We start from the raw sequence: 27,641 nt of genomic DNA on the forward strand, positions 1-27,641 counted from the left end.
CTCTGACTTGGCCACTCCAGGAATTAACTTTGTTGTTTTTCAGCCATTCCTTCAGAGTCTCCCTCATGCCTTCTGGCAAACTCTGGCTGAGATTTCATCTGAGTCTTTTTTCAACAACAGCTTTCTCTTTGCCACTCTCCCATATAGCTGTAACTTGTAACTCCTCCAGAGTTGTCATAGGTCTCTTGGTGGCCTCCCTCACCAGTCGCCTTCTTCCACGATCACTCAGATTTTGAGGATGGCCTGCTCTAGGCAGATTGACAGCTGTGTCATATTCTTTCCATTTCTTGATGATTGACAACTGTACTCCAAGGGATATTCAGTGACATGGAAATTTTCTTGTATCCATCTCCTGATTTGTGCTTTTCAATAACTTTTTCACAGAGTTGCTTGGAGTGTTCTTTTGTCTTCATGGTGTAGTTTTTGCCAGGATACTGACTCAACAGCAGTTGGACCTTCCAGATACAGGTGTGTTTTTACTACAATCAATTGAAACACTTTGACTGCACACAGGTCTCCATTTATCTGATTATGTGACTTCTAAAGCCAATTGGCAGCACCAGTGACGATCTGGTGTGTCATATTAAATGGGGATGAATACTTATGCAATCAATTAATTTGTGGTTTTTATTTGTAATTAATTTAGATCACATTGTAGAGATTTGTTTTCACTTAGATACGGAAGTGTATTTTTCTGTTGATCAGTGTCAAAAAAGCAAAATTAAATCCAATGTGATTCAATGTTGTAAAACACTAAAACATGAACACTTCTGTGGGGGGGTGGTGAATACTTTTTATAGGCACTGTCTGTATGTATGTATGTATGTATATATATATATATATATATATATATATATAAGCTGCTAAAATTTAGAAAATAATCTTGTGGACAAATAAAATTGATCCTCTGCCCTTTGATGTCAAAGGTGAGAGTAATATTTAAAACAGTGAAATTAGAACATTAGAAACCAGAAAAATGAGATAACAGAGAACATGGTAAATATTCAGCAAAGCAGGCAGCCTCTGTGGGGGAGGAGAACAAAGTTTATTGACTGATGACATTAACTCAGTTTCCCTATCCACAGGTACTGCCTGAGCCGCTGAGTGTATCCAACGTGAGAGTCAGGGTTTGCGCCATACACTGTTGGCGAGTTAATTACTCCTGACTGGTGAACACCCTGACATCCATCAGAGGAAGATGGCACAAAATTATTTGCCAAGGTTGTGCCCCCTCTCCACCTCTCCCTCATCAGCATCCGCAGTCTCTTCACTCATTGGAATAGGGCAAATTATGAGGGCATTAGGCTGGAACTAAGATGCTTTAATTAAGACCACTTTGATGTAAGCCCGTATCAGACGTGGAGGGGGTTTAAAGATCAGTTGTACAGAGTACAGGAAAGGTATGTTCCTGTGAGAAGGAAGGACGGGGATGGAAAGGTCAGAGACCCTTGGATGTCCAGAGGGTTGATGAAAGTAGTCAAGAAGAGAAAGGAAAAGAATGCAAAGCTTCAGAAGTCAAGGTCAAACGAAGCACACTATGGAGTATAAAGAAGCCAGAAGCTAGAAATAAAGAAGGGAAGTAGGAAAGCCAGGAGGGGCCATGGTAAGTCCTTGGCAAGTAGGATTAAAGTGAATCCCAGGACATCCTATACACACATCAAGAGCAAGAAGATAACTAGGAAGAGGGTGGGACCACTCAGGGATAAAGGGGGGAACATTTGCTTGGATGTGAGGTACTTAATGAGTACTTTGTTTCAGTATTTCCCAAGGAAAAGGATTATAGAGCACCAGGAGATCAGCACAGAGTGTATAAATGTTAGTGTGTTTAGAGGTCAAGGAGGAGGGCCTCCTAATTAGTATTAAGGTGGATAATTCCCCAGGGTCTGATGCAATTTACCCCACAGGGAGGCAAGAGACGAGTTTGCTGGGCCCTTGACCAGTATCCTTGTGTCCTCTCTGGCCACAGGCGAGGTCCTGGAGGACTGGCAAGTGGCTAATTTTGTACCTCTATTTGAGAAGCGAGCAAGGGAAATTCCTGGGAACTATAGACCAGTGAGTCTGATGTCAGTGGAAGGGAAATTGCAAGAGAAAATTCAGAGGGATTGGATTACTTGGAAACCCACGGCCTAATTAGGCAGAGCCAGTATGACTTTGTGAGTGGCAGGTTATGCCTTACCAACTTGACTGAGTTTTTTGACAAAATGATGAGGGTTGGACAGTGGATGTTGTCTACACGGATTTTAGTAAGGTTTTTGACGAAGCACCTCATGGGGGGCTAATCCAGAAGATTAAGATGCATGGGTGCTGGGGAAAATTGGCTGCTTGGATTCAGAACTGGCTTGTACATAGAAGACAGGGGGTAGTGATTGAAGGGACTTATTCGAGCTGGAGGTCTGTGATTAGTAGAGTTCCACAGGGAGCTGTGCTGGGACCTCTGCTGTTTGTGATGTATATAAATGACCTGGATCAAAACGTAGATTAGTAAATTGGCGGATGATACCAAGATAGTGTGGAGGATTGGCAAAGAACATTGTGTGATATAGAGCAGTTGCTGATACGGGCAGAGAAATGGCAGATTGAGTTTAAGTCAAGTCAAGTCAAGTCACTTTTTATTGTCATTTCAACCATAACTGCTGGTACAGTACACAGTAAAAATGAGACGTTTTTCAGGGCCATGGTGCTACATGAAACAGTACAAAAACTACACTGAATACATAAAAACAACACAGAAAAAAAAACTACACTAGACTACAGACCTACCCAGGGCTGCATAAAGTGCACAAAACAGTGCAGGCATTACAATAAATAATAAACAAGACAATAGGCGCAGTAGAGGGCAGTGAGTTGGTGTCAGTCCAGGCTCTGAGTATCGAGGAGTCTGATGGCTTTATCTGATAAAAGTGAAGTGTTGCTCCTGGTAGGGAAAATGCAAGGAGACAGTACGTGGTTAAGGACAAGATACGTAATGGTGTTGTTGAACAGAGAGGTCTTGGGATCCAAGTTCATCGCTTCTTTAAAGTGGCTACACAGGTCGATAAGGTGGTTAAAAAGGCTTATGGAATGTTTGCTTCTATTAGTCGAGGCACTGAGTTCAAAAGTCAAGAGGTTATGTTGCAACTTTATAAAACTCCAATTAGGTCACATCTGGAGTATTGTGTACGGTTCCGGTCGCCGTGCTACAGGAAGGATGTCGAGGCTTTAGAGAGAGTCCAGAAGAGGGTTACCAGGATGCTGCCTGGTGTAGAGGGCATGTGCTATCACGAGAGGCTGGGTAAACTTGGGTTGTTTTCTCCGGATCGCCAGAGGCTGAGGGGAGATCTGATAGAGGCTTAGAAGATTATGAGAGGCAGAGATAGAGCGAGTTTTCCAGGGTTGAAATGTCTAATACCAGAGGGCACGCATTGAAGGCGAGAGGGGGTAGGTTCAAGGGAGATGTGAGGGGTAAGTTTTTTACTCGTGAATGCCTGGAGTGCGTGGCCTGGTATGGTGGAGAGCAAAGTACATTAGAGACATTTTACGAGATGTTTGTATAGGCATATGGATACAAGGAAGATGGAGGGATATGGACATGGTGTAGGGAGGAGGGATTAGTGTTTGGGTGTTTTTGATTTGCTTTTTAACTGGTTCGGCACAACACTGTGGGCTGAAGGGCCTGTACCTGTGCTGTACTGATCCACGTTCTATGTTCTATTAACGGTTGTGATCAACATAGCCAAATAATCATAAGTTTGCCTCATAATATGGGCAAAGGTCAGGGGTCAGGGAGTTGCTCCTGTCTGTGGAATTTTACCCAAACACAGATGCTTCTATCAGGAACAAGTCCAGTCAAAGTAAGTTTATTAGCAATGTATATGTCACCATATACAACCCTGAGATTCATTTTCCTGTAGGCAGTTGCAGGAATATAAAGAAATACAATAGAGTTTACGAAAAAAAAAAACAAAAATGAAGACTGACAAAGAATCATTGCACAAAAAAAATGGATACATAGATAGAGAGAGTTAAATAAATAAATAAACACAAAGATAGATAAAGAAAAATCAATAACTATACATTCAGATACATAGAGATAGAGAGATAGATTAAGATAGATGACAGGTGATTGGTGGATAGATAGATAAATGCATTGATGGACTAATAGGGAGACAGGTTGTAATAAGCTTTTCAGTCCTGTGCAGGGTGCCAGAGAGCACTGGGCTCCAAAGATTTTAGACCACCTGAATTGGTTAATTGTTGTTTAATTGTTTACAGTTCCTCATGTGTTTTTTTTCACAAACGACTCGCTCTTTGTAACGTGATCTCCTAGTGCTTTCCATTTAAACTTGTTAAGTTTGTTTTGATAGTCTTGGGGATTACTTAAGCAGATGCCTGATTAGAGTTAATCGCAAGGTCCCAGTTTTGAGAATGTCATGCCTCACGGTGTCGCTCAGCTGAGACACCGACTTTCTATTGGAATTATTATGAGTAAACTCTGGTCGCTGTCTCTACATTGGAGTCTGTCTTTCCTCTGCACTTGAGTCCAATATTGCCAGTGTACATCAATACAATAGATCGATCGATAGATAGTGCTGTGAATATGAGTTTTAGAGTCCTTGAAAGTGAGTCAGTTCACAGAATGGGAACAATCGTCCTGCTTCTGGAAGTCTGCATTTGTGGCATTAATCAGAGGGATTTATCCATGACTCCAAATGTAATTCCCTGGCGGATTTCTCTTACCATGTTCTCGACTGTCTTGAGGTACTTGGCGCATTGACTGTGTCCATTATACTCAGCCAACTCTGCAGCTGTGTAGCCGTCGTTATCGCGAATGCCCAGGTCGACACCATTGACCACCAAGATCTGGCAACACTGCATTAACAGGAGAAATACATGTCAAACAAACGTAATAAATGTTACTGATCCGGCCGCCACTACTGGAGAAAGACAGACACTAAACTACCAAGGTGACTATAAGAACTGGTCCATTTTGCGACACAAAGACTGCCCATACTGCAGCGATACTCAACACTGCTAGCAACCACTGAATAACACAGCATGGGACTGGGCTCTTTAGGCTAACTCACCCACGTGAACTAGGGGGCACTCATCCATATTAATCCCATCTCCCGGCTCTTGGCCCATGGCTTTCTATGCCCAAGTTACTCAAGTGTTCATCTGGGTACTTCTTAAATGCTGGCAGAGACCCAGTTGCCACCACTCTCTCAGGCAGTGTATTTCAGGTACTAACCACCCTCTGCCTAAATAGATTCAAAGTAAATTGAGATTTTTTTTGCAGGTATTCATAGTACATTCAAAGAAACACAAAAGAATCAATGAAGAACTGCAAACAAACAGACAAACAACCTCCGTGTAAAAGTTGACTGTTGAAAGGGTTGAACAGAGTAGATGTGGAAAGGCTGTTTCCCTTGGTGGGCGAGTCCAGGACAAGAGGTCACAGTCTTAGAATTAGAGGGTACCCATTTAAAACAGAGATGAGGAGAAATTTTTTTAGCCAGAGGGTCATGGATTTATGGAATTCGTTGCCACGTACAGACGTGGAGGCCCAATCATTGAGAGTGTTTAAGGAGGAGATTGATAGGTATCTAATTAGTCAGGATATCAAGGGATATGGGGAAATTAGCCGGAAATTGGAACTAGATGGGAGAATAGTTTAGCTCATGGTGGAGTGGTGGAGCAGACTTGATGGGCCAAATGGCCTACTTCTGCTCCTTTGCCTTGTGATCTTGTGATGACAAATTGTGCAAATGCAAAAAATAAAAAAGATTAGATAGATAGACAGATAGAAAGAAAGAAAGAACACGAGTCATAGTGCCCTTGAAAGTGAACCCATAGGTTGTGGAATCAGTTCAGTGTTGGGGTGAGTGAAGTTATCCTCTCTGGTTCAGGATGGCTGAGATGAAATAACAGTTCCTGAACCTGGTGGTGTTGGACCTCAGGCTCCTGTATCTCCTTCCTGATGGCAGTAATGAGAAGAGAGCATCCTCACCTCTGTTCTAAGGGACGTCCTTCTAATCTGAGACTGTGCCCTTCTCTAGGTCAGCTCAGCTTGGACGTGGATAAAGAATGGACATACACTGTCACAGCAATCAAGTCTCTGGCACTGAGTCTGGCTCTGTGGCTCAGACGGCAAGGGGTGACGAGAGAAGAGGCGGGTTGTAGTGGTAGAGGATTTGTTAGTTAGGGGGACATAAAGGAGGTTCTGCGGACGAGAACAAGGTTCCTGGATGGTATGTTACCTCCCAGATGCCAGGGTCAGGGAGTCCACTGCATTCTGGGAGGGTGAGCAGCCAGAGGTAATGGCCCAGTGAGTACCACTGACATGGGTAGGAAGAGGGACGAGGTTCTGCAAAGTGAGTTCAGGGCGTTAGGTGCTAGGCTAAGGAACAGGACTTCCAGTGTTTGTGATTTCAGGATTACTACCTATGCCACATGCTGGTGAGGTCAGAAATAGGAAGATCGTACTGTTTACCATGTGGCTGAGAAGATGGTGTGGGGGGGGGGGGGGAGGGATCATTGGCTTTCTTTTGGGGAAGGTTGGAACGTACAGATGGGACGGTTTGCACCTGAACTGGAGGTGGACTAATATCCTAGTGGGAAGGTTCACTGGTGGGGAGTTGGGGTTTAAGTGGGAGTTGCCGGTAAATGGGAACCAGGGAGCCAGAACAGATAGCGGGATGATTGCGGAGAAAGATATTGTTAAGCCTATGTATGAAGTCAGGAATAAAATCGTTGAGCATGGTGGGATTAATGTTCTAAACTGCATATATTTCAACGCAAGCAGTATTCTAGGAAAGGCGGATGAGCCTACAGCATAGATCAACACGTGGAATTATGATATTGTAGCCACTGGTGAGACTTGGTTGCAGGAGGGGCAGGACTGGGGCTTTTCAAAGAAAGGGGCTTCCCTTCTTCCACCATCAATGTTGTCCTCAACCATTTCGGCCCGAAACATTGACTGTACTTTTTTCCATAGATGGTGCCTGGCCTGCTGAGTTCCTCCAGCATTTTGCGTGTGTTGTTCAGATTTCCAGCATCTGCTGATTTTCTCTTGTTTGGAACTAGGGTTCTGTTGTTTTGGACGTGATAAAGTGGGAGGGAGCAAAGGAGGGGGGATGGTGACCCTAGTCAGGGAAAATATCATGGCAGTGCTCTGACAGGGAGAGACTGGAGAACTCATCTCATGAGGCTTTACGGGTACAACTGAGGAATAAAAAAGGTATGATCACATTAATAGGGCTACATTACAGACCACCAAACAGACCTTGGGATTTAGAGGAAGAAGTTTGTAGAGAGATTACAGACTGATGCAAGAAAATAAGGTTGTGGCAGTAGGTGATTTTAACCTTACACATATTTACTGGGATTCCCATTCTGTAAAAGGGCTGGATGGGAAGGAGTTTGTTAAATGTGTTCAGGGAAGTTTCCTTAATCAGCCCATAGAAATCCCAGCTAGAGAGAGTGTGGATACTAGATCTCCTGTGAGGGAATGAGATGGAGCAGGTGACAGAAGCTTGTGCAAGGGAACACTTTGCATCTTGTGATCATCACACCTTTAGTTTCAAGGTAAGTGTGGAAAAGGATTGGTCTGGTCCTTGTGTCAACCTGAAATTATTAACCTGCTCAGTTGAGGAAAAACACCAGAGACACGAAATTACCTCTGAAACGGTTTTTATTCAGAGAGGAGTTTGCAGCCCCATGCACTTCAGTCCTGTCTACATAGTTTGCTACACTTACCCCTCGCCCATCCCCTCTACACGTACCCCTTACCCTCTGCACATTTTCATTCCCTCCTGTGATCATGAAATGATCACTCTTGGGCTGAAATTCTAAAGTAGAGAAAGACCAATATTGATGGCATTGGAAAGATCTGGCAAGTGTGGACTGGGACAGGTTGTTTTCTGACAAAGTTGTACTTGGGAGGCCTTCAAAAGTGAAACTTTGAGAGTAGAGAGTTTTTCTGTTCCTGTCAGAATAAAAGGCAAGGATAACAGGTTTAGAGAAGCTCGGCTTTTGAGAGACATTGAGGCTCTGCTTCAGGAAAAAAAGGTACATGGCAGGTACAGGCAGGAAGGAACAAATTAGGTACTTGAATATAAGAAATGCAAGAGAGCACTTAAGGAGGAAATCGGGAGGGCTAAAAAGGCAAGTGGTTGTTCTTGCAGAGAAGGTGAAGGAGAATCCTAAGGGCTCCTGCAGATACGTTAAGAGCAAAAGGATAGCAAGGGACAGGTTGGTCCTCTGAAGTATCAGGGTGGCAATCTGCACGGAGCTGAAAGGGATGGTGGAGATCCTAAATTGATTTACTCAGGAGATGGACATAGAGTTTATAGAAGTGAGGCAAAACAGTTGCGAGGTCATGGACCGTATACAGATTACAGAGGAGGTGATGTTTGCTGTCTTGAGGCAAATTAGGGTGGATAAATCCCCAAGGCCTGTCAAGGTGTTCACTGGGACCCTGTGGGAGGCCAGCGCAGAAATTTCAGGTGCCTCAACTAAGATATTTAAAACATCCTTATCCACGGGAGAGATGCCGAAGGACTGGAGGATAGTAAGTGTTGTTCCGCCAGGAAATTATAGGCTGGCAAGCCTGGCATCAGTAGCGGGAAATTTATTGCTAGGTATTCTAGGGAACGTATATCTACGTACTTGGATAGACAGAGACTGATTACAGATAGTCAGCATGGTTCGTGTGAGGTGGGCCATGTCTAGCCAATCATAACAGTTTTCAAGGAAGTTGCTAGGAAGGTTGATGAAGGCAAGGCACTGAATGTTGTCTTCATAGACTTCAGCAAGACCTTTGACAAGGTCCCACATGGGAGGTTGGTCAAGAAGGTTCAGTTGCTTGGCATTCAAGATGAGGTAGTAAATTAGATTAGACATTAGCCTCATGGGAGAAGCCAGAGAGTGGTAATAGATGATTGCTTCTCTGACTGGAGGCCTGTGACCAGTGGCGTACTGCAAGAATTGGTGTTGGGTCAGTTACCGTTTAACATCTATATCAATGGTCTGGATAATAACATGGTTAACTAGATCAGCACATTTGCAGATGACACCAAGATTGGAGGTGCGGTGGATAGTGAGGAAGACTACCAAAGCTTGCAATGGGTTCTGGACTAGCTGAAAAGTGTTAGATGGAATTTAATGGTTAATGTTGATAAGGAGATGTTGCACTTTGGGAGAAACCACCAAAGTAGGTCTTACTGAGGTCTTGGGTGAGGCTACAACTAAAGGCCATGGGTTAAGGGTGAAAGGTGAAATGCTTAAGGGGAACATGAGGGGAAACTTCTTCATTCAGAGGGTAGTGAGAGTGTGGAACAAGCCACCAGCTCACGTGGTAGATGTGAGTCAACTTCAAAATTTAAGAGATATTTGAATAGGTACATGGATGGTAGGGGTATGGAGGGCTATGCTCCAGGTGGAGGTTGACGGGACTCAAGAGATTACTGTTTTGGCATGGACTAGATGGGCTGAAAGGCCTGTTTTGTGCTGCACTGGTGCCAAGCTGTATGGGTCCTAATGCCCTTCCCTTGGACAAATTGGTGGCATGGAGAGGGGAGACTTGCAGCTTGGGCAACTGAGGGTTTTCCGTTAAAAAAACTTCGGAAACTTTCCAAGGCGCAAATCCATGGTCTATTGAGACTAAAGGTGGCCTACATTCATAATAAAAATCTCATTACCCCGTATTCATATAAGTTAATCAATAGTTATATTGAACTATATTAATTTATTACAAAAAAAAAGAATCTAACCCTGACCAAGACTGAAGCTGTTTATTAAGGAGAAAAAAAAGGTAAATACCTTCCCATTAATAAAAATTAATAATAGCCAACATCTGAATTTAAACAATGAATTGAAGGTTTTGAAAATAATTCAGTCAAGTTCCCCACAATGTTTGAAAGAGGAATTTTTTTATTGGCATCTGCTTCCAAAGGAAAGTCTGCCCTCCCGGAATAACTCCAGTAGGAATATTATGCGACTTGAATCCGTCCAGCGACAGCATTGACACCTGTCGTTGTGGGACTTGGTGAGTCATTTGTGAGATCACAGCAGGAAGTGTAACACAGAAAGGGTGAGAAGAAGGATTGCACAGATACACAGAGCTTCCCTGCCAGAGACCACAGGAGGGAAGATTTAGGAATACCTACAGCTGTGTCATCATTATTGCTGAAGGGGGGAGCCTGGGGCAGGGAATAACAATGCCAACCTAACACTTAATTCCAGTTTTCCTTGGTCTTTCTGTACAATAATTCTGATACAATATCTTCCCATGTACTATGATTCTGGGAGCAAATATCAAATGATTAAACTCCCCACTGCAGTGGTGAGAGTGTGGAATGAGCTGCGAACGTGAGTGGTGGATGTGGGTTTGATTGCAACATTTAAGAGAAGTTTGGATAAGCACATGGATGGGAGGGCTACAGAGCAGGTGTGAGTCCATGGGACTAGGCAGAATAACAGTTCAGCACATACTCGATGGGCCAAAGACAGACAGACAGACAGACAGACTTTATTGATCCCGAGGGAAACTGGGTTTCGTTACAGCCGCACCAACCAAGAATAGTGAAGAAATATAGCAATATAAAACCATAAATAATTAAATAAAAATAAGTTAATCATGCCAAGTGGAAATAAGTCCAGGACCAGCCTATTGGCTCAGGGTGTCTGACACTCCGAGGGAGGAGTTGTAAAGTTTGATGGCCACAGGTAGGAATGACTTCCTATGACGCTCAGTGTTACATCTCAGTGGAATGAGTCTCTGGCTGAATGTACTCCTGTGCCTAACCAGTACATTATAGAGTGGATGGAAGTCATTGTCCAAGATGGCATGCAACTTGGACAGCATCCTCCTTTCAGACACCACCGTCAGGAAGTCCAGTTCCACCCCCACAACATCACTGGCCTTACGAATGAGTTTGTTGATTCTGTTGGTGTCTGCTACCCTCAGCCTGCTGCCCCAGCACACAACAGCAAACATGATAGCACTGGCCACCACAGCCTTGTAGAACATCCTCAGCATCGTCCGGCAGATGTTGAAGGACCTCAGTCTCCTGATTCTGTGCTCTAGTGCTCTACGATGGCCTCAGCCTTCTGAGGGAAAAGTTGCTCAAAAACCAAGACTTCAAAACCAGGCACCAAGTTCACGGCTCACCCAGCTGCAGTGACCTCTGCCCCCTGTGGGACTGAGAGATATGGACAACCAGACAGCAGGAGAGCACAGCAAAGGTATCACCAATGCCATCTCAACCAAATTTTCCAAACCCATTAGCAGGGTGGGATACCCAGTATCAGGCCTGTTCCAGCTCAAGGCTAACATAGTGTCTGGGGGCAGTAAGGTGTTATGTATTCACATCCTGACATCTCATAGTCACAGGGTCAAAGAGAGCACAGAAACAGGCTTTTCAGCCCAGCATATACATGCCAACCTTTTTGGCTACTGAATCCTACACTCAGTGGCCACTTTATTAGGTACCTCCTGCACCTAATAAAGTGGCCATTAACGTATGTTTGTGAATTTCTGTTGCTGCAGTCCATCCGCTTCAACGTTTGATGGCTGTGCTTTCAGAGATGCTCTTCTGCACACACTGTGGCTATCTGAGTTACTGTCACCTTCCTGTCAGCTTCAGCCAGTCTGGACATTCTTCTCTGACCTCTCTCATTAACAAGGTGTTTTCACCCACAGAACTGCCACTCACTGGATGCATTTTGTCTTTCTCACCGTTCTAGAGACTGCTGTGTGTGAAAATCCCAAGAGATCAGCAGTTTCTGAGATACTCAAACCACCCCATCTGGCACCAACAATCATTCCACAGTCAAAGTCACTCAGATCACATTTCTTCCCCACTCTGATGTTTGGTCTGAACAACAACTGAACCTCTTGGCTGTGTCCGCATGCTTTTATGCATTGAGTTGCTGCCACATGAATGTTAACAGGCAGGTGATCTGGAGTGCATTTCCTGCGTTAGGATTATGTCCTGTGATGCCTTGATATTTAAATGTCTGCCAAAATGCCTCTTAAATGTAGGAGGAGCTGTTTCACTAAGCCAGTTTACATTGAAATACATGATTATATGTAATGACACTTAGATACAGTTGCTCAGGTCCTTGAAGCAAAAGGCAATCTTCAGGCCAGCCCTATCCAGCTCTGATGGGTGGGTTACATCGGTACCAAGCACCCAAAACAAGGTCAGCTCCAATTTGTGTCACAGCAGGAGATTTCCAGCATAGAGGAAAGTCGTTCTCATAGAGAGAGATGTAACATCCTCCCAGGCTCAGGGTAATCCCAGACGAGCTCAAACTGGAGAAGAAGCAACTGGGAGGAGGTGGAGATGATTCTCCACACAACACCCTAGACTATGCACCACCTGTGACAGAGACTGCATCGAGCTCCTCGCCAACCTCAAAACCCACTGAACCGCAGTGGAGCAAATCATCTTTAGCTTTCAGGGCATCATTAACACCCAGGTTTACATCCAACTATAGGTGCCTGTTCTTCAAATCCTCAATACAAGCCTTAATTTCTACATCGTTTGAACTTCATTCTATGTGGCACTCAGACCGGACAGTTGGTAAATTGACCAGCATCGGCACAGTAGTGTAGTGGTTAGCACAACGCTTTACAGTACCAGCGGCCTGGGTTCAATTCCCACCACTGCCTAGAAGGAGTTTGTAATGTTCTGCCCGTGACTAAAGATGTACCAGTTGGTAGGTTAATTGGTCATTGCAAATTGTTCTGTGATTAGGCTAGGATTAAATCAGGGGATCTGCTGGATGGCACAGCTTAAAGAGCTGGGAGATAGATAGATAGATAGATACTTTATTCATCCCCATGGGGAAATTCAACTTTTTTCCAATGTCCCATACACTTGTTGTAGCAAAACTAATTACATACAATACTTAACCTAGTAAAAAATATGATATGCATCTAAATCACTATCTCAAAAAGCATTAATAATAGCTTTTAAAAAGTTCTTAAGTCCTGGCGGTAGAATTGTAAAGCCTAATGGCATTGGGGAGTATTGACCTCTTCATCCTGTCTGAGGAGCATTGCATCGATAGTAACCTGTCGCTGAAACTGCTTCTCTGTCTCTGGATGGTGCTATGTAGAGGATGTTCAGAGTTATCCATAATTGACCGTAGCCTACTCAGCGCCCTTCGCTCAGCTACCGATGTTAAACTCTCCAGTACTTTGCCCACGACAGAGCCCGCCTTCCTTACCAGCTTATTAAGACGTGAGGCGTCCCTCTTCTTAATGCTTCCTCCCCAACACGCCACCACAAAGAAGAGGGCGCTCTCCACAACTGACCTATAGAACATCTTCAGCATCTCACTAGACATTGAATGACGCCAACCTTCTAAGGAAGTACAGTCGACTCTGTGCCTTCCTGCACAAGGCATCTGTGTTGGCAGTCCAGTCTAACTTCTCGTCTAACTGTACTCCCAGATACTTGTAGGTCTTAACCTGCTCCACACATTCTCCATTAATGATCACTGGCTCCATATGAGGCCTAGGTCTCCTCAAGTCCACCACCATCTCCTTGGAGGGCCTATTCTGTGCTGTATCTCAATAAATAAATAAATCGATAGATAAATCAACAAGCTGGGAAGTTGCAAGGTTAGCACAGATGATGACCAGAACCCTCCATGGAACTGGTGACAAGGTAGTTTCCGAATTGTGCATCAATATTTCCTCCCTCCACTGAACATAGAACATTACAGCAAAGTGTATGCCTTTCAGCCTGCAATATGGTGCCGATCTTTTAACCTGCCCTATAATCAATCTAACTTTTCTCTCCTATATTAAACTTCCATTTCTCTATAATCTTTCTCATCTTACATGCCCCTAGTGTATCTATCTCCACACGACCCCTGGCAGGGTGTTACTTTCTCCAATCTTCTTAAAATTATGCCCCCTTGTATTAGCCATTTCCACCCTTGGAAAAGGTCTTTCAATACCCACTTGTTCTGTGCCTCTTATCATCCTGTACGCCTCTCTCAACTCTCGTCCTCCTTTGTTCCAAAGAGAAAAACAGACGTTCACTCATAAGACATGCTCTCCAACCCAGATAGCATCCTGGTAAATCTCCTCTGCATCCTTCCAATGTTTTCACCTCCTTCCTACAATAAGGTGCCCAGAATCAAACACAATATCCCAAGCTCGGTCTAACCAGGGTTTTGTAGAGCTACAACATTACCTCGTGGCTCTTGAGCTCAATCCCACGATTAATAAAGGCCAACACATCGTATGCCTTCTTAACAATCCTATCAACGTGCATGGCAACTTTGAGAGACTTTATTGGGGGACCTTAAAGCATGCAGAAAACTCTCAGAAACTAAATGAGCTTCGAAATGTTAAAATGAATATAACGCAAGTCACTGCCTCTATTGAAATAACAGTACAACACACCACACACTGAGCAGAATTGCATGAAATATATTTCTCATCTCTCAAACGCCCTGCATTTTCTCTGCAGCTGTTACACTTCATTCTGCATTGTTATTGTTCTACCTCACCGCACTGTGTAACGATCTGATCTGTATGAACAGCGTGCAAGACCAACTTTTCACTGGATCTTGGTGCATGTGACAATAATAAGCCAATTCAAATTCTCCTAATGCCTGTAATGAACATTGATTCCACGAGAAGCAAATAATTTACTTTGGAGTCTACTCTACAGATGTGTGCTCAGAATCAAAATCAGGTTTATTATTGCTGATATTTGCTGTGAAATCTGTTGTTTTGCTGCAGCGATACAGTACAAGACATAAAAGTATTATATTAAAAAATTAATAACTACAGGAAAAGAGGAATAGGGAAGTGGACTATCCAAGCATAATCCTCACTGCTGGCTAAGGGGTCGCCATTCACTACTGATGTTACTGGACAGCTATAAAGAAAGGACACTTGATTGACATCACTGCTTTGAGAATGTGGGGGCATGCTGTTATCGCCCCATAGCTGATTGAGGGAAAACTTATTTAATATCTGAGCACTACAGTACTATATAAAAGTCTTAGGCACATATACATAGCTAGGGTGCCTAAGACTTCGGCACAATACTGTATTTGTCAACGTGGAGCAGATAGCGAGTTTGTAAATCTGGCAGGAGCAAAAGATGTTGGGAATGGCGAGGCTGAAATGCAGTGGGGGGTGGGACAGGTGGCAAAGAAGGTGTGCCAGGGGCAGGGAGTGGCATGGGTGCCGATGCATCCAGCACTGACACACCAGGCAAGGTAATTTGATTCCAAACAATTGGTTTATTGATCATTACACAACATCTTTCTGTTGCTTCCTGCTCCTTTCATTCTTCCTTCCTCTTTTCCCAACCACGATTCCCCTCTCCCTGCCCCCTTCCCGCCTCAGTCCACAATAGAGACCCACAGGGGTCTGGGTTGGCTCCCTTCCTGTTTACCCTGTATACCTGAGACTTTAAATTCAATGCTGAGCCATGACATCTGCAGAAATTTTCTATTGACTCAGCAGTAGTTGGGATTATAAAGGGAGGATGGGAGGATGAATACAGGGCCCCGGTGGAGGACTTTGTCAAATGGTGCAAGCTGAATCATCTGCAGCTCAACATCAGTGAGACAAAGGAGATGGTGGTGGACTTTAGGGTGATTAAGTCTGCACTGTTTCCTGTTACTATTGATGGTGAGGACATGGATGTAGTGAGGACCTACAAGTACCTGGGGTGCTCCTGGATGACAGACTTGAGTGGAGTACCAACACAGAGGCTGCGTACAAGAAGGGCCAGGGTCTCCTCTACTTCCTGAGGAGACTGGGGTCCTTTGGAATATTCAGGCCTCTCCTTCACAAATTCTACTAATCTGTTGTCACCAGTACAATCTGCTATGCGATGGTGTGCTGAGGCAATGGCATCAACATGGGTGATGCCAACAGGCTCAATAAACTGATTAGAAAGGCTGGCTCTGTTGAAGAAGTCAAACTGGAGGCTGTGGTAGAACAAAGGACCCTATGGAAAATCTTGGCAATTCTGGACAATGTTTCTCACCGTCTGCATGCCACCTTGGCTGAACAGAGGAGCACTTTTAGTAAAAGACTAAGACTACTGCATTACTCCGAAGAGCACTATAGGAGGTTATTCTCACTGTCGGCCATTGGGCGCTATACTAAGTCAACCTATAGCCAGGGAAGTTAGACTCTTTGAGGTAATTTATCTTTTATTCTTTCTTACTTCTCTATTAATATTTGTGTATTTGTATATCTGTGCACTTGTAATGCTACTGTGACACTATAATTTCTTTTGGGATCAATGAAGCATCTATCTATATCAGAATCAAATTTATCATCACTCACATATGTCATGAAATTTAATTTATTTTGTGACAGCAGTTCTGTGCACTACGTAATGTTACTACAGTACTGTGCAAAAGTCTTAAGCACCCTAGCTACATTTATGTGCCTAAAACTTCTGCACAGTACTGCAAATTCGGGAACTCAGTTTGGAAACTCCCTTCCAGTGCACCTTTTGGTGTATTTACAAATTAAACCAGGAGAGGGCTTTCTGCAAGACTTTAAATTATTTCCATATATCCTTATACAAAAGAATGAGGCCATTCAGCCCCTTAAATCTATGTTCACAGAGTAAAACCATTCACTTTAACATACATGACTTGATGTTATATATGATGACCTTAATTAATACCAACTAATTCAAAGCAGAATTATTCTTAGGTTTTAACAAAGCAGAGTTAGGTTTGTCAGAGCACAAAGGAAAATAGTAAGTAAACATAAAGAATCACAGGAAGTTGAGCTCTTTATCTATTAATTACTTCATTTCATCTGCATCACAGTTCAGATCCGTGCAGTGTTTGGAAATTTACCTCCAGTTCTCCATTCTCAGCAGCATCGTGCAGTGGGGACCCTCCCCAGTTATCCGTGGCAATTTCACCTCCGTGCAACAATAGCCAGCTGAGAACCTTGGCGTGTCCTTTACTGGCAGCAAAGTGCATTGCTGTGGCCCCTTCACCATCCTGGTCCAACAGGCTAATGTCTGAGAAACTCACCTGGATGGGGCAATGGAGACGATAGGTTAACCAGTGAACGGAGTCTGACAACCTGATGTGAAAATTTGTTATAGATATTTGTTCCGTTTTTTAAAGAAATGATCACTCAGTTTCAAAATTTAAGAGAAATTTGGATGGGTACATGGATGGGAGGGGTATGGAGGGCTATGGTCAATGAAACTAGGCAGGATAACAGCTTGGCATGGACTAGATGGGCCAAAGGGCCTGTTTCTGTGCTGTACCACTCCATGACTCTTTGAGAGCATTTTCTTAACTTTGATCATTTTCTTGGAATTCAGGAGAGGTTAGATTTAGAGTTAAAATAATCATTGTTTGTCACAGGGATTGCAAACATCTCTGCTCCACATCCCCCTCCCCACCAAGTCACTCTTAAATTCAATCCTTTCACCAATATCTAAGCTTTATGAATATTTGGTGTCTTGGCAAAGGGGCCATAAATGAAAGGAAGATGAATCTAAGATGATATCCCATGGCACTTCATAAACAGCCACTCATAGAGTCATGGATTATACACCACGGAAACAGAACTTTCAGCCCAATTTGTTCGTGCCAACTAAGTTGTCAACCTGAGCTGGTCCCAATTCCTCATGTTTGGTCCTTTCCTATCTGTGTACTCTCTAAATGTCTTTTGAATGTTATAACTGTATCCACCTTTACCACCTCCAATGACAGCTTGTTCCATATGGTGCCTACCTCTTTTAAATCTTCACCCCATTTTTTAAACTCCCTGACTCTGAGGTAAAGACAGTGACTGTAGCCCAAGGCATGATGGGAAATGGAGGAGGAGCTGAGCAGGGTAAGAGGGTAAGTGTTTTCTCAATGGGGAAATCAGCTTCTTTCTTTGGTGCCCTCTAACACTCTTTTTAAATTCTCACTGAGGAAACCAGAGAAATGGAACAAATTATTTTCTTTCAGTCTTGTGGGCTTTTGACCTTAGGGAAAGAAACCAGAATATTCAGTGTCAGATGAAATATTTCTATCAAATGAGCAATTGTAGGTACTGATCATATATTAGACCATAAGACCACAGGAGCAGAATCAGGGGATTCGATTCATTTTGTCTGCACGTGGCTGATCCATTTCCGCCTTGAATCCCATTCCCCTGCCTTCTCCCCATAATCTTTCACGCTCGAATCAAAAACCTATCAGTCTCCGCCCTAAATACACCCAATAACCTGGCGCTTGTGGCAACAAATTACACAGATACACCACCTTCTGACTACTCATCTCTGTTCTAAATGGACGCCGCTCTATTCTGAGGCTGAGAATATTCTCTATTCTGTACCCTCTGTTCTTAGACTCTCACACTATAGAAAACATCCTCTTCATATCCATTCTATCTAGGCCTTTCAATATTCAATAGGTTTCAATGAGATCCCCCTCATTCTTCTAAACTTCAGTGAGTACAGGCCCAGAGCCAACAAACACTCCTCATATGATAACCCTTTCATTCCCGGAATCACTGTCGTGAACCTGTTCTGAACCCTCTCAATGTCAGCACATTCTCTTTTAGTTAAGTGGCCCAAAACTCTTCTCAATGCTTCAAGTGAGGCCTCACCAGTGCCATATAAAGCCTCAGCATTACATCCTTGCTCCTATATTCTAGTCCTCCCGAAATGAATACTAACATTACAAACACAAGGAAATCTGCAGATGCTGGAAATTCAAACAACACACACACAAAGTGCTGGTGGAACACAGCAGGCCAGGCAGCATCTATAGGGAGAAGCGCTGTCCACGTTTCGGGCCAAGACCCTTCGTCAGGACATTGCATTTGCTTTCCTCATCATTGACTCAATCTGCAAACTAACCTTTAGGAAATCTTGCACGAGGACTCCCAAGTACCTTTGCATCTCAGATTCCTGAATTTTCTGCCCATTTATAAAATTGCCTTTGCTTTTATTCCTTCTCTCAAAGTGCAGGACCATACACTTCCCAATACTGTATTCCATCTGCTACTTCTTTGCCCATTTTCCTAATCTATCTAAGTCCTTTTGCAGACTCCCTGCTTCCTAGTGAAGTTTAAGAGACTACTAGACAGGTATATGGAGGAATTTAAGGTGGGGGGTTATATGGGAGGCAGGGTTTGAGGGTCGGCACAACATTGTAGGCTGAAGGGCCTGTAATGTGCTGTACTATTCTATGTTCTATGTTCCTCAACACTACCTGCTCCTTCACCTATCTTTGTATTGTTCATAAACTTGGCCACAAAACCATCACTTCCATCATCCAAATCATTGACATATAACATAAAAAGAGTCAGTCCCAATACAGACCCCTGTGGAACATCGCTAGTCACCGGAACCAACCTGGAAAGGTTGCCTTTATTCCCATGCTTTGCCTCCTGCCAGTCAGCCAATCCTCTATCCATGTTAGTATCTTTCCTGTAATACCATGGGCTTTTATCTTGTTAAGCAGTCTCTTGTGTGGTACCTTGTCAAAGGCCTTCTAAAAATCCAAGCACACAACATCCACCTATTCTCCTTTGTCTATCCTGCTTGTTATTTCTTCAAAGAATTCCAACAGATTTGTTAGGCAAGATTTTCCCTTGAGGAACACATGCTGACTACGGCCTATTTTATCATGTGTCTCCAAGTACCCTGAGACCTCAACCTTAACAATTGACTCCAATGCCTTCCCAACCACTGAAGTCAGACTAACTGGCCTATAATTTTCTTTCTTCTGCCTTCGACCCTTCTTAACAAGTAGAGTGACATTTACAATTTGCCAGTCCTCTATGACTATGCCAGGATCTAGTGATTCTTGAAAGACGAGTACCAATGCCTCCACAATCTCCTCAGTACCCTCTGTCAGAACCCTGGCGTGTAGTCCAACTGGTCCAGGTGACTTATCCACCTTCAGACCTTTTAGCTTCCTAAGCACTTTCTCCCTAATAATAGCAATGGAATCACCTCTGACTGCCGACATTCTCAAACTTCCGGCACACCGCTGCTGTCGGATGCAAAATACGTGTTCGGTTCGTCCGCCATAACCTCCTTGACCACCACAGCTACTGTACCTCTCCAACGTAATTTCCAGTGGTTCACTATCTACTCTCACCTCTCTTCTACTCTTTATGTATCTGAAAACAACTTCTGGTATCCCCTTGATATTATTGGTTAGCTTATCTTCATATCTCATCTTTTCCCTTATGGGTTTTTTAAAAGTTGTTTTTTTTTTAAAAACTTCCCAACTTCCCACTAATTTTTGGTCTATCATTTGCCCTCACTTTTACTTTTATGTTGTTTTTGACTTCGCTTGCAGTTGCATCATCCTGCCTTTAGAATAGTCCTTTGGGATGTATATATCATGCACCTTCAGAATTGCTCCAGAAACTCCAGCCATTACTGTCCTGCTGACATCCCTGCTAGTGACCCTTCCAATCTCTCCTACTTCTATAATTCCCTGTACTCCACTGTAATACTAATACATCCGGCTTCAGCTTCTCCCTCTCAAGTTGCAGGTGAACTCTATCATATTATGGTCACAGCCTCCTAAGGAATTAATTAATAAGGAAGGCCTGGTATCACAGCCTTCACTGCCTTGTTCTCCCTGGGTCTCTGATTTCTAGGCATCCCACTTTCACACAAACCTAGCAGATGCTGGTCTACGACATTTGAAAGTGTACATAATCTTCTTCTCTTCCCTGGTGTCCATGTGCAAAACCCTACCTGTATATGTATCTGAGGTTTAGCGATATCCCGTCCCACTGAAAGATGCAAAGATGCAGAAACAGCTAACAGGCACCAGGAAAGGGAATGAAAAGTTACCCAGGAATGTCACGTTGAGACCATATCAGATCAACATGATCTTACAGAATGACTGGTTCTATGCTCCAGTATTTAATGGATAAATAAAAATAACAACTTTTAAAAGGCAGTTTTATCAGTTCACAGATAGTAAGGGTTTAGGTTATGGGTCAGACACTAGCAAATGATGTTTTTGTGATACCAAGGTTATTCAGAAGTCAAGAATGAAGCATAAAATTTGGTGTTGATGACTATTTTATTAAGGGCAAAGAGGAAGTGCTGAAAGAAAAAAGCAGGCTATAAAAGTAGTGTGTTCTTCTCCTACCAAACTAGATGTAACAGAAATTCCAGCGATAATAGTTAACCAGTAAGATAGCCAGATTCAAGTCATGTAACACCTGCCGCTGAAAATAAGCAGTTTCCAGTAAAATATGAGGCAACTGTATCATTATGACTGTAAAATTCACTGAAAAATGACAAGGATGTAGGTGATTATATTAAAATACAAGCAAGCATGGTTAAACTACAGGAAAAATAACAATTCTACAGTCCGATCCATGATGGGATAGGTCTGGATGGACATCTTGCTCAGCGTGAACCAGTTAGAGCAAAGGGCCTGTTTCCGTGCTGTGTGAGCCTGCGACTCCGAGCGGAAAAAGCTTCACTCTTCTGCTAAACTCCGCACACTTGAGTTAAGGATTCAGCACCTTTTACTGGGTTTACTTCACGCTTTCTGCTCAGAGGAAGGAATCTCTTCAGTCAACAGTTCCCCTTAAAGTGGTGCCATTTCTGCACTTCATGGCATGGAGGAGAAACCGATGCCTCCCTATTCTCCCGGAATGAAACCTTTCACTATTCCAGCACTTTTAATGGCTGTCCGAAGCAGCCTCAGGAACGGGTGATGGGTGAATTTAAATAGCACTGACAATTATAACTCAATAGTGACCCCACTTTACTTCTTCCCCAGTAGGCTTGTTTCCACAACACCAACTTGATGTTCCTCAACACGTTACAATAGGATTCCCAATTCTTGTTTCTCTACTCCCTCAGGGGCATTACACTACCCAGCAACCTTCAGTCCTCAATCTCCTTCCCCCAACACTCCCATTCTCTGTGGCTTCTAACTCACTCCATTCTACCACCAGCACCCCAGACTTCAGGGAATCCCCTCTTTCCACCTGCCAAGCTTCTTCAAAGTCCTTCAGCTATTCCTTCAGTCAAACCTTCTACCTCCTTCCAGGTTTCTCAGCCTTGGATCAGAATCAGGTTTATTATCACTGACATACCTAATGAAACGTGTTGTCTCGTGGCAGCAGTACAGTGCAAAACATAAACTATACTATAAATTATAGTAAGAAATATATATTTAAAAAATTAAATAAGTTATGCTGAAGGAGAACAAAAATTCGTGAGGTAGTGTACATGGGTTCATTGTCCGTTCAGAAATCTGATGGTGGAGGGGAAGAAGCTGTTCCTAAAATGTTGAGTGTGTGTCTTCAGGCTATGGGTGAGCCTAGTAATTTCTAAGGTAGGGACATGTTCGGCACAACTTTGTGGGCCGAAGGGCCTGTATTGTGCTGTACGTTTTCTATGTTTCTTTGTTTCTATGTTTCCTGTACCTCCTCTCTGATGGTAGCAATGACTACCATCGCTTAATGATGAGGTCCTTAATGATGAGTGGCACCTTTCTGAGATATCACCTGTTGAATATGTCCTATTGTTTTGTTACAGGCATTATTTAATGATAGCTGCAAACCATTTTGTGATGTATTCTAGATTGAAGATACATCTGAGAATCTGCGTTAAGAACCCATGAGTTAGAACACCAAGCTACAGGAAATGGATCCAGGTAGTCTAAGCAGAAACTGCCGCCCACCAGAGCACGACTCCTGGAGCAGTACTTACCAGCCAGACGATGACGGTGTTGTGTCCCATCTGGGCTGCTGAGTGGAGAGCAGTCATCCCATCGTTGGCTCGTATGTGTGGGTCTGCTCCACATTCTTTCACAAGATACTGGACGGCCTCTAGGTGGCCCTCCTGGCTGGCCAGATAGAGGGGAGTGGCACCATTTTTCATTTGTGTATTTACAACGCTGGAACAAGAACAGAAAGCCTTACTCAACCTTTGACCAATTCATACTAGAAATATGCATTTTTTGATGTTTTATTTAATTTAGAGATACGGCACAGTAACAGGCCATTCAGGCCCTACAAAACTCTGCCATCTATCTATCAATCGATTGATTGAGATAAAGCACACAACAAGCGTTTCTGGCCCTTCGAGCTGTGCCACCCAGCAATCCCCTGATATACTCCTAGCCTAATCATGGGGTAATTTACCATGACCAATTAACCTACAAACCCTCAAGTCTTTGCAAGACAGGAGAAAACCAAAGCACCCAGAGGAAACCCATGTGGTCTCAGGGAGAACATACAAACTCCTTACAGACAGTGGTGGGAATTGAACCTGGGTCACTGGCGCTGTAAATGTGATACGCTAACTGTGCCACCGCTTTACAAGGGGGCCTCTGTTATATAAGTGGTTCACTTGTGCAGGTCATAAGATTTAGGAGCAGAAGTAGGCCATTCGGCCCACTGAGCTTGCTCCGCCATTCAATCATGAGCTGCATCCCCTGCTTTCACCCCATACCCTTTGATGCCCTGGCTAATCAAGAACATATCTATCTCTGCCTTAAATGCACCCAATGACTTGGCCTCCACAGCCACTCGTGGCAACAAATTCCACAGATTTACCATCCTCTGACTAAAGTAATTTCTCCGCATCTCTGTTTCCTCATACGGTAACCCTTTCATTCCTGAAATCATTCTCGTGAATCTTCTCTGAACCCTCTCCAATGTCAGTATATCCTTTCTAAAATAACGAGCCCAAAACTGCACACAATACTCCAAGTGTGGTCTCACGAGTGCCTTATAGAGCCTCAACATCACATCCCTGCTCTTATATTCTATACCTCTAGAAATGAATGCCAACATTGCATTCGCCTTCTTCACCACCAACTCAACCTGCTGGTTAATCTTTAGTGTATCCTGCACAAGGACTCCCAAGTCTCTTTGCATCTCTGCATTTTGAATTCTCTCCCCATCTAAATAATAGTCTGCCCATTTATTTCTCCCACCAAAGTGCATGACCATACACTTACCAACATTGTGTTTCATTTGCCACTTCTTTGCCCATTCCCCTAAACTATCTAAGTCTCTCTGCAGGCTCTGCATTTCCTCCCCGGACACCCGATTTAACCTGTAAAAAGATAACCTGTACATATGAACGTCATTTATCTAGAGATACAGCCCAGCAACAGGCCCTTCCAGTCCAAAGCACAACCCAATTACACCCATGTGACCAGGTAACCTACTAACCCATACCTCTGTAGGAATGTCGAGGGAACTGGAGCACCCAGAGGAAGAACAATCCGCTCCCATGCCTTTCTGATGCAGCCTTACAGCAATTTTTCTTTCACAAATCCTTTCTTTTTCTCCCTACTCTCATTAATCCCTCTTTAATTACAAAATCAAACCTTCTCACACACACAGCGGCAGAATTACTTACTTACAGTACTGTGTAAATGTCTCAGGCACACATACATTTAACCAGGGTGCCTAAGACTTTCGCACAGTACTGTAGTGTTGCATGGAACTGCTGTCGCAGCAAAAAAAATCACAAATTTCATGAAATTTGTGAGTGATGATATACCTGAAAGGGGCAGGGAGAGAGGAATCATGGTTGGGAAAAGGGGAAAAAGTAGGAAGGACCAGGGAGACATTCTGCAAAGATTAATAAACCAGTTGTTTGGAATCATTTGACCTTGCCCAGTGCCTCAGAACTGGGTCTGTCTGCACCCGCAACACCCAACCCCTAGCACTCCTTCTGTGCCACCTCCCCCACACCCCTCCCGCAGTGCTCCACCCTCACCATTCCCAACATCCTTTGCTCCTGCCAGACTTACAAACTCGCTCTCCACTCCACGTTGACAAATACAGTACTGTGCAAATTTCTCAGGCACGCTTGCTATGTATGTATGTGCCTACAACTTTTGCACAGTAGTGTGTTTAGATATAGAAAGTGAAACAGGCCTTTCTACAACAATGAGCTGCACCAGCCAGCAACCCACCGATTTAACCCTAACCTAATCACGGGACAATTTACAATGACCGGTACGTCTCCAGACTGTGGGAGGAAACCTGAGCTCCAGGAGGAAACCCACGCACGCATTTAGTTGCAGTGGTCATTTGCAACCATTGTGTCACGCCTCTCTGCCAGATGTAATGTGAGGGATTTTTATCTTCACAGCACATTTGTCAAGAGTAAAGAGCTCCAAATACCCTTTACAAAGTGGCCGGGTATGGGCAGATGACACTCCTCCATGTGTGCTACACAGGAGTACCCTCATTGAACCCCAACCCAATGTTCAGAAGGCATACTTTATCCCCACAGGATACCTGGAGTGGAACCTAATCTGAATCTTGTTGCCCTTGAGGGGAGAGTTCCACTAGTAAACCAGTGAACTTTCTATTCAACAACATATTCCCCAATGAACCCAGTAATAAGAGACCATATTCTAGTCATAGGTCCCAATAACTGTGTGAAGCTTGGTTAGAACCATGCAAATTCTGACTCATGGGATTTTATTTCAAAGTTAAAATGGTTTGTGGCTTTGAAAGGAGCTTGCAAATGGCTGTGGTCGTATGCTGCCCTTGTCCCGACTATAGAAACTGCACTGTGAGAACAGGAAGGCTCTACAACGGGTAGTCAAAGTTGGCCAATGCATCACCAGCTGACCCACCATCAAGGGCATATGTACAGAAAGGTGCCAGAAATGGCCAGTGAAGGATCCCACACACCCTGCTCTCAGACTGTTTGTCCCACTCCTATCAGGGAAGAGGTTATGACGTATCCAAGCCAGAACCACCAGACTCAAAACAGTCACTTTCCCCAAGCAGTAAGACTGATCAACACCTCCACACCCCCGACCACTTCCTGTCAGAGTCACCTTATGTACAGACACTCCTGTGCCTAGTGTCACTTTATGGACATACAATCCTACCGTGTATATAAGCAGTCTTATGCATTTATATTTATTGTGTTTCTTCTATTAGACTTATTGTGTTCCTTACCTTATTGCGTGTTTTCGTGCTGCATCGGGTCTGGGGTAAAAATTACTCCTACCCCAGAAATAATTATTTTCTCTTTTACACTTGTGTACTGGAAATGACATTAAACAATCTCAAATCTTATTTCAAATGGTTCATGTAGGTGTTTCTACTCCCCTGGAGTCTCCTCTCCTGTCACATTATCTCACCCGCTGCACAGGCCCTAATGCGGCATTTAGTAATCCCGACCTGAATCACCAACAATTCCTTTGCTGCTTGACCTGTGGATTATCTTCAGCAGATTGTTGATAAAAGAAAGAGATGTTGTGCTCTATTACCATGGACATACACTCAGTGGCCACTTTATTAGGTATGCTGGCACACCTGCTCGTTAATACAAGTATCTAATCAGCCAATCATGCGGCAGAAACTCAATGCATAAAAGCATGCGGACACGGTCAAGAGGTTCAGTTGTTGTTCAGACCAAACATCAGACTGGGGAAGAAATGTGATCTAAGTGACTTTGACTGTGGAATGATTGTTGGTGCCAGATGGGGTGGTTTGAGTATCTCAGAAACTGCTGATCTCCTGGGATTTTCAACCAGAACAGTCTCTAGAGTTTTACAGAGGATGGTGCAAGAAACTAAAAAATATCCAGTGAGTGGCAGTTCAGTGGGCAAAAATACCTTCATAATGAACGTGGTCGGAGGAGAAAGGTGAGACTGGTTCAAGCCGACAGTAACTCAAATAACTGCACATTACAACAGTGGTGTGCAGAAGAGCATCTCTGAACACATTGAACAGCTACAAGAGACCACAAATATACACTCAGTGGCCACTTTATTAGACACAGGAGATACCTAGTAAAGTGGCCACTGAGTCTATGAATAATTACTGTTGCTAGTTCAACAAATAAGGCATATATCTTTGAGGGAAAAAATTGCAGTGATATTGAATTGAATCATCTTTATTGTCATTATACATAGGTACAATTAAACTCTGTTTGGCTTCCTCTCAGGCGATCAAACAAAGTGGTAGATAAAAACAAGACAGCAATAGAAAAACAGTATTAAATAGATAAGTAGCAGAAAATAAGTTGCAGCAGCACCAGAATATCACAGTAATGCACAAAGTGCCATTAGTGCAAGTATTTGGGTCCTTGTGTGTGCTCACAGTTTCGATCATTGTTCTGTGGGAGTGGTGTGATGGAGGCCACAGCTCTGGGGTAGACGCTGTTCCTCAGTCTATTTGTTCTGGCTTGTAGTGTCCTGAACCTTTTGCTGAATGGCAGCGGGTCAAACAGGGAGTGGCCGAGGTGTGTGGTGTCTCTGGTTATGCTGATTGCTTTCCTCCTGAGTCTGCTGGAATAGATGGTGTCCAGTCCGGGAGCTCCATCCTGACAATTCACTGGGCCGGTTTCACCACGCGATGCAGGTCTTGTCGCTCGGCGGCTGTGCAGCTGGCATACCACACTGTGGCGCTGTTGGTCAGGATGGTTTCAATTGTGCTTCTGTAAAAGTTAAGCAGCAGCTTTTGTGGGAGTTTGGCCTGTTTCAGCTTTCTGAGGAAGAAGAGTGTTATGCCTTTTTTACAAGCAGCGAGGTGTTGGTGGTCCATGTCAGCTGTTTTGTCAGCATAACTCAAAGGAACTTTAGGTTTTCCACACTTTTCACTACCTCTCCATGTATACGGAGGGGGGGGGGGGTGTACTCTGTCCTTTGATCTCCTGAAGTCAATG

General features: G+C 43.7%; 1 protein-coding gene across 1 annotated transcript in view; it reads right to left on the reverse strand.

Moving 5' to 3' along the window:
* The window catches only part of LOC140718411 (uncharacterized), a 185,158-nt gene that overhangs the window by 113,384 nt on the left and 44,133 nt on the right, over positions 1-27,641 (reverse strand). Inside the window, exons 3-5 of the mRNA XM_073032125.1 lie at positions 22,701-22,887; positions 16,843-17,025; positions 4,717-4,848 (exon numbers count right to left, since the gene is read on the reverse strand). Coding sequence (XP_072888226.1) covers positions 4,717-4,848; positions 16,843-17,025; positions 22,701-22,887 — 502 coding nt within the window. The remainder of the gene's footprint in view (positions 1-4,716; positions 4,849-16,842; positions 17,026-22,700; positions 22,888-27,641) is intronic.

The sequence above is a fragment of the Hemitrygon akajei genome, chromosome 29, assembly GCF_048418815.1.
Source record: "Hemitrygon akajei chromosome 29, sHemAka1.3, whole genome shotgun sequence".
NCBI lineage: Eukaryota > Metazoa > Chordata > Chondrichthyes > Myliobatiformes > Dasyatidae > Hemitrygon > Hemitrygon akajei.